We start from the raw sequence: 13489 nt of genomic DNA, 5'->3' as shown, positions 1-13489 counted from the left end.
ATTCTCTCTGGGATAATGCTCTTTTAGGAAAAACACCAGGACTTCTAGGCAGAGGAGAAAACAAGTAGGTTGCAGGGACTGAGAAAAACAGGATGATGGGCCGTTTGAAGCTGAAGCTTTAGCGTGGTGCTTTGGAGGCACTGTGTTGAGGCTTTGTTTGTCTGGCTAGAGTCAAGTGATCAGTGACGTCTGAAGCTTCATTCGGTTCGTCACTGTTTCAATACCTGATTCAATGGTTTCTAAGGGACTGAAGTGTTTGCAGGATTTGTAGTTTATTTTTTATGTGTGAGAGAGAGTGAACCAGTGTGTGACATAAAAAGACATGGAGCCAGCAGTGAACCAACAGCTCCAGCCCCAGGTCAAAAACATACACAAGAAATACACTAAATAATATATTATATATTGGTGTATGTCCACTGGTTAATTACAAAAGCAAGCATACGCCCGACCTATTGTAAGAGTTTGTTGTCCGTGTAGGTTCTCAGGGCTGACCTGTTTAAGTTTCTTGAAGACGTTTCATCTGAGAAGCGTCTTCAGAGTTAATGGTGGAGAGTCCCAGATTATAGGATAAGAGTGTGTTGTACATTATTATTTACAATGTTTGTTTTTAATCTATGACTATCACAAATAAAGAGAGACCACACCATGTTTAAACAAGGAAAGTTTATTCACGTAAATGACGTATCAAGCAAATAGATATAACATTTTACACAAAAAAAACCCATGTTCAAAGCACCACAACTGTAGCCCGATATCACACAAAACTGCCACATGACATTAAACAGAAGCTGTCAGTTCAGCTCTGCAGAGTGAATAATCATAACCAAGCAGTTCGTTTCAAGTTGCAGAGTCAAACTCTGCACTTCATATTTTTGGTAACCAGATGGCACCAAAGAGGACTGCGTTAAGAAACTTCAAGTAATAAACCTTTCAGTGCTAAAGAAAGTTTCATTTGGCCAACACTAACAGGATCAGAATTTCTACGTGACAAGCTGGTTTCACTAACATGGTTAATTCAACGCTCGGGTAGTATTAACAAAGGGCGGGAATCCAGAAGGGAGGTTCTAGAAGTGCAGCCTTCTGTCGGGACTTGTTGGGGATGATGGGAGGAAGATGGAATAAAAGACAAACTGTAGAAGAGACCCAGAGATTAATAATAATTAATTCAGGTCACCTGATCCAGCCCTAACTATACACTTTATGAAAAAGGAAAGTTTGAAGCCTAATTTTGAAAGTAGAGAGGATGTCTGTCTCTTAAACTGGGAGCTGGTTCCATAGAGGAGGGACCTGAAAGCCAAAGGCTCTCCCAACCAATCTATTTAAATTTCATATGAACAACAAGTAAGCCTGCAGTTGCTGCTATAAGGTCTTTAAGATAAGATGGAGCCTGATTATTCAAGACTTTACAATGGAAGAAAGGATTTTAAATTTAACAGGAAGCCAATGAACAGAAGCCAATATCAGAGAAATATCTCTTTCTAGTCCCTGTCAGTACTCTTGCTGCAGCATTTTGGATTAACTGAATGCTTTGCAGTGAGTTTTTAGGACATTCTAATAATAATAAATTACAGTAGTCCAGCCTAGAAGCAATAAATGCATGAACTAGTTTTTTAACATCACTCACATCACAGACTAGATGTTTCTAATTTTAGAGATTGATGAAAACGTGCTAGAACAGTTATGCAGTAGTTGAATTCTGTAAGTCCGTTGTGCCATACCACATATGATTAACCAGCTAAACACAGCACACACACACCTGTCATATGCATATTGGGGTGGCTGGCTTCCCCTAGTCTGCATGCCAAAAACCCCAAATTGCGCTGCGATGCGGAGTTTGAATGTTAGTTAGAAAGCACTAAGAAAATGTGCTTGTGCGAATGGGTGAATGCACAAGTTCTGTAAAGTGCTTTGAGAGTAGAAAAGCGCTATATAAGAACCAGTCCATTTACCATATGCACGTTCACCACCACTAGTTCATCTGTTTAAACAACTCCTTATATGGGGGAGGGATTTCTTTTGTTGTGTCTTATAAGGGGGACACAATAAGAGGGTGTAAGTGTATAAAGAGGGATGGACAGACTTCCTCGATTTGGTTTCTGCATTCCCAGCGTTACTGGAGGCCAGGGTAATGCCATCAGAGTAAGAATCTGTTTAGACACCATGTTTCTAAAGTTTGTACGGCTAACTACAATAGCCTCAGTTTGAACTGAATTTACAAGCAGAAAGTTAGCGGCCATCCAGGTCTTTATGTCTTTAAGACATTCCTGCAGTTTAACTAATTGGTGTGTGTTATCTGGCTTCATGGATAGAGCTGGGTGTCATCTGCACAGCAGTAAAAATGTATGCTATTTCTTCTAATGATGCTGCCCAAGGGAAGCATGTATAATGTAAACAGAATTGGTCCTAGCACTGAACCCTGTGGAACTCCATAATTAAAGTTTGTATCATGTAAATGGGGAGTATTTAAATTTAAGCATATTACACACATGTGATGATAAAATATCTTTAAATAATGTTAAGTGTTTTATTCTTACAGTTTTATAGCATGCTTTTATTGTGACGTTTGTTTGACTTGTTTCCCGTGTCGTGCCAAGGTAGGTATCCTCGACAGCATGTGGTTCCCCTGTGTCAGGAGCACGCACTGGGCTCTCCAAATCACGACACTTCTTATAATGACTTATAATGACTCCTGAAACTTTGGATGTCTTAGCCCTTTATACAGTAAAGTTACAGGAGGATACAAATAATTAATGGGCAAATGTCATCAGTTTGTTGAAATAATCCAGTCCAATAACGCATGAGAAGAATACATGTATCATTTTCTGTTTGTAACCCACAAACTGAATGGCAATGTGACAACACTCAAACCTCATAGTAGGGGCTGGATCAAGTGACTTTGACTACACTACTATTGGCCAAGCTACAACAGGTTTAGGCTGATGGGGACTGGGTTTTTTTTTTCACTTGTGGCTTTTCAAAGCCTGGTTCTCCCTGGTTCTCCCAGTATCGTGGTGTCTTTACTCTAAAGTTCCATGTTGGTGGGGATTAGAGATATTAAGAATTTGAATGGAATCATACTGAATAAAAGTGAAGCCCTGAAATGTGCACTATTACAAAAATCGTTCCTTGGTTGAGAAAAAATAACCTGTCAACACTCTGATGGTAGCAGGCATATCATTGTCTACAATGAAGAGAGGTTTAATGAATGCTGACAACAAGGTGCAAACCGCTGATTATACTCAGTTTGAGGAAAGCCAGAGTAGAAGAAAACATCTAAAAGAGCCTCTGGAGAGAGATGAAACCAAGGATAACTCATACCAAAATACTGGGGAGATGAGTATTGTCAAGGAAAGGAAATGGCTCCTAATCTGAAGGACAAACATCAACTATCATAAATGGTGGTGGGAGTATTACGGCATGTGTAGTTGAGGGTTCTGCACTCTTCCGGATACAGCAGGAGGCGCTCTTAAGAGTTCTAGCTCCTGACACTCCTGTGCAGATAGAACACCTGGTTATAACTTCAGCTTGGCCTCAAAGAAAGCACACTTTGTTTAATCACAAATCTATCAGTAAGACTTGCAGCTCTTTATTTATCCACCGAGGCCTGAGATGACCTTCAAGGCTTTTGGTGATAACTGTAGCTATGTCAAAGTAAAATGAGCCAGCAGCTTAAGATCACTCTGAAACTGGAGGTTGTGTCAAGTTCTGATTAGAATTATATGAACGTAAAATGTCGTGAGATTTGAAAATACTCTGTTGTCACACCTGAAATCACTTTTACAGCCAAACAATGTAAAACATAACAGAGCACCAAAGATGAATAAGGCTTAATATTTATTATAGTTACGTGCTCATTGTGAAATAAATAATGAATGCATTTAAAGACATTTACACAACATATGTTCATAAACAATAAACACACACAGTGGATAAAATTTGTCTTTTACCCAAACAAATATTAAAGCTAGTCAAGAGTGTCAAGTGCCATCGAAATAAGTGTGAACTACAAATGACTCCACAGAAGGTGGCGTATATAACAAAGTGTTCGGATTCTGATGATGAGTGCATAAAAAATCTTAGAAGAACTATTAACTACGGTATAGTGGCTGACATGTTTCTTAACAGACACCACACCAAGAGACGAGCACAGACAGAAGAATAGTGAAGAATCGGGCAGCTGAAGATGTTTTCATGGGTTAGAGCAGATGTGGGAGAATTAGGTCTACTGTATGTAAAGAAGAAAAAGCATTTATGGTGCTCTAGGATGAGGTAACATCTCAAAATAGATATAAAAAAATCTAAGATTTTTGTGCATTTATGAGTAGATCACTTCTGTTTCTGTTATTTGTTTCTTGTAAATTTGTGTTTCTCTCCCCACAAATGTTATTTCCATTAGCTGCACAGATCACATTAACGTGAAGATATATGAAGGCCTATAATGATAAGTACATAAAGGAGTAACTTCTTCCTGAACATTACTTATTCATCAAATTACTGGTGGCCTGTCTGAGGTTAGAGCTAACTTTTGTTTTAATCTAAATCAACTTTTTTCTTTTTTTTAAATCGGTGTAACAAACAACCAAATATTCTCCATGAAGGGGCTAGGGGTTCACCAAACACTGTCCTTAACCATACATGGATTGCTGTGTTACTGGAAGTTTGCTGTCTGATTACATTTCTAAAGTTTCTGAGGTGACCTTTTATCTATGAACATATAAGAGGTCTGGGTCGCTGCACATACTCAAACACATACACTGTTTGATTGTTTTTATACCACAGGACTTCTGTGAGTATAAATATTAACTTCAAACTCCGGACTGTAAACCCATAATTCTTTAAAGTGCGCTCTTATTGGCTGCAGTCGGCTGACTTGTTGTTTCGTGTCGGCTGACTTGTTAGTCGGCTGACTTGTTAGTCATCCTCCTGAGTGACCGTGAAACTTTGACTTTGTGCCGAAGCGAATGCCGCCAATTCCTTCTGTATGCTTCCCTCTTCGGACTGCTCGGAGGTCCCAGGTACTGTAAAAGTTTTTTCTGAAATACTTCTTGGAACTGCAAGACACAGATAAGAATAAAGAGTTCATTAAACAATGAGGAACTTAAGGCCTCCAATACAGCTGTTAGTTTGTGTTATGTGGTCACTGTTGCTGATATTCTGTTGCTTCACACAAATTGTGCTGGATCACCACAGTACCAGAGAATTTCCCCGGCTTGGCAATACTATTGCAGAATTACAAATCCAGGAATATAAATATTCATCTCATAAGGCCAAAGCTCATAAAGCGCTATACAAATACAGGCCATTTACCATTTATAAGTCTTTAGTGGCTGTAGTGCCAACTGGTTGTTTTCCTCTTTCATGACAGTGAAACTTTCTGCTAAAGTGTATGCTGACTTTTTCTTTGTGGCTTTTGTGGTTTTGGATTCAATAAAATGAAACTTTTTTGTCTGTGGCCAGTTGAAACCATGTCTGGATTTACTTGTTAGGCATGTCTTTAACAGTGACAGGTGTGTTAGAGGAAAACAACACAATAAAACAAATACAACTCCCAATCCTGATTTTCTGGCTTAGTGTTGATATATTTATTAAATGGTAATATTGAGTCTGTCCAACATTCAGTAGGTATATGGACATATTCCTGCATTCTTATACAAAACACACTTATATGAAAAAGAAGGGAAGTGTTTTTCACAGCTCTGAAATAAACATATTTTTTTCACCATCTTTAGATATTTAATCAAAAATGGAAATAGTTGTGGATCACATGCTTGCAGTACTACCATAGATCACTGAGAGAAGACTCCACAGTTGGTTTACAAATGTTCTTTGGGATCTAATGTGACCTAATTTGGTAAAGGTCAGGAATGACTGAGGACACACGCTTCACTGTATTTTATACAATGAGACAGTTAAGGGTAAGGCCCAGCTTTTTTCTCTTTGATCCAGTATAATCAATCCTCTGATAATGTCAAGGCCAAGTGTGAACTTAAACAGCACAGTGGTGCAGAGTCAGCACTATCACTTCACAGCAAGAAGGTCCTGGATCAAATGCACTGCAGATGTTCTGGCTTCCTCCCACAGTCTGAACACACATGGCGGTTAGGCTAAGTGGTCGTTCTAAACCGACTGTACGTGTGAAGGACACATGATAGGTTCCCTCTCTGTATCTGGCCTTTGGGTTGTATCCTCATGTTTAGCCATGAGATAAGCTCCCACCTTCTCCCTGTTCTTCTGAAGTGGATAAGGTGAAGACAATGGATGGATACAAGGTATATAAACTTATTTAAACAACAGAGATCTTACCAAATTTGGCTGTGTAGTGGCATGTACTGTTGTGGATGGAGAATATGTGGTCTGTTGGCTCCTTGGTTTAGCACAGTACATCTCAAGGTGATGAAGTTCACAACCTGATGACAGGCAACACAGATCCACTATCCCCTTCCCTCTGGACCGAGTGCCATAACCAGACCACAAGCCTTTACCTGCAGAAGAGAGACGTGTCACACACTACGTTCTTCTCTTTCCTTTAACTATCAATAGCTTTACAGTCAAACAAAATCTCCTTTACAGAGTACAGTGGTGCTTAAGATTTACTGTGTCCCCTTATGTGGCCATAACAACTTCCTCCTCTGCAGAAAATAAATGTGCTCGGACAGTTTAGTCATTGTTGAACTGTCGTGGCTGCGGCGCAGGAGGTAGAGCGTATCTGCTAATCGTTAGGTTGGTGGTTTGATCCCTGGCTGCTGCAGTCTGTGTGCCAAAGTATCCCTGGGCAAGATGCTGAACCCCGACTTGTTCCTGATGTGTTCATTTGGGTTTAAATGTCTGTGTGTGTGTTAAATGGATAAACACTTTTCTACATAAGAACGAGTCCATTTATTATTTTTATTTTAACATAATGCACTACCCAACTCTGAAAACACCTCAGGACACATTCTCAACAGGACAAAAGTCATGTTAATCATCTATACTGATATTAATGGGCGATCGTAGGGGCGTAAAGCGCTTTGGGGTCCTTGGGGACTAAGCCAAGTGCTATACAGATACAGGCCATGATGTGTTGGGAACAAAAAGATGCACTGAATTCAAAGACATCCCAAAAACCAAAGTGAAAAATATATGGCGGGCTAGTTCATTTAGCCGAAATTTCATTGTAGCAACTCAAATTGGTACTATCGGATTTAGGTCAGGTGCTTCATCCTCTAGCAACTATATGTATACTCTCACCACACGGGGAAGCTAGGTCCCACTGCACCAGCATAAGAGCTGACAGTCAAGAGTGTTGTTGCCTAAGCTGTAGAGGTCTGTGTGGCCCTCCCATGCTTTCCCAGACCATCACTGACCCACTACTAAACCAGTCATGTGGAACGATGATGCAGGCAGCATTCTCCACAGCTTCTCCAGACCCTTTCACATCTGTCACATGTGCACAGGGTGAACCTGCTCTCATCTGTGAAAAATACAATTCTGGTATTCTATGGCCAACCCCAGGGGTACCCAGCTGTGAGCACAGGGCCCACTAGAGGATGGTGGCTCTCAGGCCCATTAAATCCGTTTTGTCACTTACCAGTGGCCTGTTGGCCTGCTCTTTGTAGAGCTCTGACAGTGCTCTTTCTATTCCTGCTTGCACGAAGGAGCTGATACCAGTCCTGCAAATGGTTTAAAGACCATTCTGTACCCCTGTCCAGCTCTGCTAGAGTAAATTGTTAAATCTGTTGGTGCCAGGTATTACCTCACGCTACCAGTGGTGACATTGACCTAGCCAAAGGTATAACAATACCATTCCCTCTAAGCTTTTCACCAAGTTGACGGATCTAGGACTCAGCTCATCACTGTGTCAGTGGATCCTCAACTTCCTCACAGACAGACCCCAATCAGTGAGGGTAGGAAAACAAGTCTCCCCCTCCATCTCACTCAGCACTGGAGTGCCTCAGGGCTGTGTTTTAAGCCCCCTGCTGTACTCACTGTACACTTATGACTGTGTAGCCACATCCGACACCACCTCCATTGTCAAGTTTGCTGACGACACTGCTGTTGTGGGCCTGATCTCCGACAACATCGAGACGGCCTACCTGGAGGAGATTAGGAACCTGGAGACCTGGTGCCAGGAGAATAACCTCCTCCTAAACATCAGCAAGACTAAGGAGCTGATCGTGGACTTCACTACAAAGCAGGCGAGGAATTACAAACCCCTCATCATCAGTGGCACGCCAGTGGAGAGAGTGGACAGTTTCCGATACCTGGGTGTCCACATCACTCAGGACCTGTCATGGTCCTGTCACATCAACACCCTGGTTAAGAAAGCCCGTCAGCGTCTCTTCTTCCTCAGAAGACTTAGAGACTTCCATCTGCCACTGAAGGTGCTCAAGAACTTCTACTCCTGCACCATCGAGAGCATCCTGACGTCAAACATCTGCACCTGGTTTGGGAACAGCACCAAGCAGGACAGACGAGATCTGCAAAGGGTGGTGCGCTCGGCAGAACGCATCATTCAATCAGAGCTCCCTGACCTGCTGTCCATCTACACCAAGCGGTGCAAGTCCAAAGCTAGGAAGATTATGATGGACCTCTCCCATCCCAACAATGGACTCTTCTCACTGTTGAGGTCTGGGAAGCGCTTCCGCTCCCTTAAGGCCAAAACAGAGAGAATGAAGAGGAGCTTCTTCCCCCAGGCTATTCGGGCCCTGAACCAGGTGTAGGACTGGACTCTCCCAAACACGTCACTATAAGACTGGACTCTCACACACGTCACCACACGCACCACCACACATTTCCTATAATCCTATAATTCCTATAATTTATAATCCTTATCTTTATAATCTCTTCTGCTATTTGCACATTCTTTACTGTAAATTCCTAAGTTAATTTGTAAATTTTTGTAGTAAATTGTAAATATTGTAAAACTTTTCTTCTGTCATTCAATGGTCGGGCATTGTACAGCTACAAGCATTTCACCCCCATGTCATACTGTGTATGGTTGTGTGTGTGTGACAAATAAAATTTGAATTTGAATTTGAATTTGAATTTGAATTTGAACAGTCAGAATAGATGAGGAGGAAAAATGTCAGTGACCGGAAACCATTTGTGTTTGGGGACTTGTCTTATTGCTGCACCTTTGAGCACCTTTTGTTAATTTCATTAACACCAAAGCAGCTGAAACCAATAAAAAACCCTCTGCTACCTGACTGACCACATCAACATCCTAGAAGTTTAAATGACTTATGCTCTGATTAATTCCTTCCTGGTGTTTTACAGATGCCATTTAAGAAGTGCATTTAAAATCATCAGGATTCATCCTCTGGAGCACAGACATGAAATCTACAGATGATTTCATGTCAGTCTGTTTAGTAGCAGTGACACTGTTTAATGTGAATGATAATATTTTTAAACCATTATTATTTACAGCTTTTCATTTTTTTAAGCTCTAAATCAAAATCAATAAATATAAGCGAAGAACTGACCCAAATGACTCGACCTATTACACTGACTCTGTTTAAATGGTTCATAATGTTATGTCACTAAAAACAAAAACAAAAAATAAGTACATAAAAATGATAGTTTTACAACAAAACATATTCACAAAATAAAGATAAAACTGTTGTTTCATAAACAATAATAATCATACTTTTTCCACAAATTTAGTATATATATATATATATATATATATATATACATATATATACATAGATAGATAGATAGATAGATAGATAGATAGATAGATAGATAGATAGATAGATAGATAGATAGATAGATAGATAGATAGATAGATAGATATGAAATGTAGAAGTAGAATATTTTGTCCTTTGTACATTATCAGTGTACAATTAGGAACAGTTCAATCATAACATGCCTGAGCACTGCAGCGTTCGTCAGCATTAGCGTGTATGTGAATGGATTAATGATAAGCAGCACATTATCCTGAAAAGACAAAATAATAATTGATACTATTTATCTTCACACGGCTGATTTAAAACCTCTTTCAGTGTTTACTTCTAATGTTTCTTTTCTTCAAGAGCCCTTTGACTGTCTCTAGCTTGGTGAATATGGTAAACATTACTTTCAAGATGTAGTCATGTTTAGTACTGGCATTGTGAACATTTATCGCGCTGTTTTTGGCATAAACAAAACATGAAACATGCAAAAGTATTTAGCACAATCACGATATAGGCCAAAGAACACAGTGCTTCTGAAAGAGCATATCTGCAGCTGCTTCTGCTCCCTCTCTGTACCTTTTTATTGCTCTCAGATAACACTGTTTTAACAATAAGACTATCACACAGAAGCACAGTGTCCTGGTGAGTATGCTGCTATTTTGATGCACTGCCACCAGCCTGATAGCAGATGCAGAGGGTTGCCTTGGTTAGAAGAGAGCAAAGGTAACCAGGTGAAAAGTCCAGTGGGTAACTGCATTGGTACGAGTACTGTGCAGTGGAAGTAATTAAAGTTTAATCGCATTTAGTTTTAAATCCTGATTATAGGGAGAATAACAGTGTGTTTAGCTATTATCAAACCTTTAATACATATAATAAATCTGTAGTTATAGTGGCACCATTCAAAATATTGGTAATTTGTTGTTTAATTTAGTATCTCATCTTAGCAGCTTTCAAAACATGAATGAACAAACAGGTGAAAAAACTTCAAAAAAGGAAACTAAGCACATTGGCGCACTTGTGTCCGTGCATCGTTACAGATTTACACCTGGAGCTTTTAGTTAAAAAAAATAAGTTAAGCTGCTACTCCTCAGCTTGACTAATGACTAAAGTAAGTTGAATAATGTGGGCCCATCCTGCTGCTTGATGCATCAAACTCACAGTACATAAAGCCACAGCTTGTACTTGAGGCAGACTCACGTAAATAGATTCCACGGTCCCCACAGACAAACATGAGGTCACTGAGCAGGTCAGAGCCACATCGGACTTTAGCTGTCTCTGCGCACAGTGGCCAGCTTACCAGACAAATGCTGGAGTAAAACATGCAGATCTGCACACACAGCACCTGAAGACAAGAAGAAAACCACAATACGAGAAAGGTGTTAAGGAAATGCTGCCATTTTTATACATATTCCTCTGTTTTTGACACTCCAAATGTTAAAAAAGTAAATGAAACTGACTGACATGAAGGCGAGGCCTGTTCCATCAATAGTTTCTGACAAATTAAGCAGATAAAAGATCTGGAATTGATTCTGAATGTTGCCTTTGAATAACCATCCAGCACAAGTTTCAATATTAGGTCCAAAGAAATCTCAATGCAAATAAAGGAAGACATCGTTAGACTGAAAGTATAATGATGGATATTCAACAATCTGTTGACATTGCATGAGTGACTTTTGAACCTCATCAAGCAAAAACGCACTGTGCAGCTTAGTAACACCAAAATGCCCCAAAAAACCACAGAAGACATCATAAGCAGGTGACTGCAGAACGACTTCACACTGGTCAAGGCAAGAACTCAAACTCAAGACAAACCATCACCCAAGTCTGTAAACAAGACATGGTTTCATGAATTTAAATACAGCCTGCATAGCACAAACATCTTTCTAAATTAAATATTGGCAACAAAGAGGGACAGCACACAATCGTAGTGGAGGCATCTTTGTGCCACTGGCATGGATGGCTGCTGGCTTTTCAGTTAATGAAGAGGCAAACAGACCCACACACAAGCAGCAACTGATGGCAGCTGCAGTAAAGGTCCAGCAGTTCGTCTCAAAGGAAAAATGCCTCTGCTGAAGCAGTCATTGACTGCAAATGATTTTAATTCAAGTATTAAGAACTATCATTATAGTCTAAATGATGTTAGTTTGCCCTGTTACTTTTGACTCTCTGGAAATGGGCAGTATGTATGAAAATGCATTAATGGGTTAAACCTGTTGAATTAAAGCAGCAGTACTTCAGCCACATCTTGATTATTTCATTTTAAATCCACTGTGGCAGTGTACACAGGCAAAACTACAAAAAATGTACAATTGTCCAAATACTTACAGCTGTACATTTATTTATGATCTTTTACAACAGAATGATGTATTAATGGTATTTTTGTGGTACAATAAAGTGATATCCTTAAATATTTTATTAATAGTGAAACATTTGGGCTGTTTTAGGCCATAGTTGAACTGAAACAACAAACATCCTTCCAATCACACTACCCAAACTGTCAGTTTGAATCTGGCCACTGGATTAATTTAACTAAACAAAGACAACAAAACAAATAAGTGGGAACACTATGATATCTGATATAATCACAATGTCAGCGTAGACATTCTGTACAGTACAGATAGATAACCTTCAGTAACCAACACATAGCTTCTGATATTGTTGAGAGTAGACTGCAGAATTAAATGACAGGTTATACTATTGTCTCTATTGTTAAGGGAGCGTTAGGAAATATGACCAGTGGCCTTGGAAAGATAGCTCCCCATTTACTTTTACTTCTCACTTATTTTACTACTTAAATTATGTAATGCACACAGTTTTTTTTAACTAAGACTCAGGAAATTAATAACTAGCTAATAACGGATGCCTGGAATGTAGTGCTTCTGCAGACTTCAACATTTAGTTTAGAAAGATCAACTTTTTTTCTTTGTAAAAATAAAAAAATAAATAAAAACAAAAGAAAATAATGACAAGCAACAATGTTTAAAACACCACCTACATACAGTATGTTTCTTTTCTGTCCCACCTAAAAGAAGTGAGGCGAAGCCCTACCTGGAGTGTCTGTGGTCTGGCACGGAGACAGCACAAGGAGCACATCCTTTCTGTGTAGACTGGCTTTGGGAGACCTGCGGTCTTATAAAAGGCAGCAGGAGGGGAGGACTGCGTCAGGGCGGTTGCCTCCCTCCTATCCTCACAGAACCATTTCTGCTTGAAAATGTAGCAGATGACTTGGTTCTGTTGTCCTGAGAGGACGTCTGTTAGAATGACAAACATGATGAAACATGCTCAGGGTGAAATCAACTGCAACACACCAAGGAGTGGAAACTGAGCTGTAAACATAACTCTCTTTCTGTTCATGCCATTTTTGTACAGTAAAATATGTGCATACATATTTTGTATTTTCTAAGTTTGATTCCCCTTATTGAGATCAAAGAATTCATTCGGCAGTGATATTATACTGCATTCCATTTATATTATAAATAAAAATATAACCTATTCCTGTTGGTTTTCTCGTTTAGGCCCCCTAGCCTCTGTACCAGTGCCGGTTCTTGGCATATACAGTGTCCCAGATCAGGGGCCGCATCCTTGAAGGCCGATTACATCACAGCGAGGCAACGAAGGCTGTCCCAGTTTGAAGGTTCCTCCAAATGTGGCCTCCTTTTCCCAGGTGTGAAGGACAGGTTGGATGAATCCTTCGTGGTCCACCCTATCCCAGGATTCATAGCGCAGCCGTGGTGGTGGAGATTTTTATTTTTTTTCAAAAAAATGAATTACCCATCATGGAGCGAGGAGTAAATGTTTAGGTTCTAATAGTGATGTTTCCCAACGTTTCCCTTCTG

At 39.9% G+C, this 13489-nt stretch overlaps 1 protein-coding gene across 1 annotated transcript; it reads right to left on the bottom strand.

Annotated features, from left to right (window-relative positions):
* Positions 1–2677: 2677 nt before the first annotated feature.
* LOC101464291 (uncharacterized) lies at positions 2678–12940 on the bottom strand. The gene is made up of 4 exons (XM_004546438.5): positions 12702–12940; positions 10851–10995; positions 6304–6482; positions 2678–5051 (listed from the first exon to the last, which is right to left on the bottom strand). Exons 1-4 carry the CDS (start codon positions 12921–12923, stop codon positions 4896–4898), a joined length of 702 nt encoding a protein of 233 aa, XP_004546495.3. The 5' UTR covers positions 12924–12940; the 3' UTR covers positions 2678–4895.
* Between the last annotated feature and the right edge of the window lie 549 nt (positions 12941–13489).

The sequence above is a fragment of the Maylandia zebra genome, linkage group LG20, assembly GCF_041146795.1.
Source record: "Maylandia zebra isolate NMK-2024a linkage group LG20, Mzebra_GT3a, whole genome shotgun sequence".
In the NCBI taxonomy this organism is placed as follows: Eukaryota; Metazoa; Chordata; class Actinopteri; order Cichliformes; family Cichlidae; genus Maylandia; species Maylandia zebra.
This window is presented reverse-complemented; position numbering and strand designations above follow the sequence as displayed.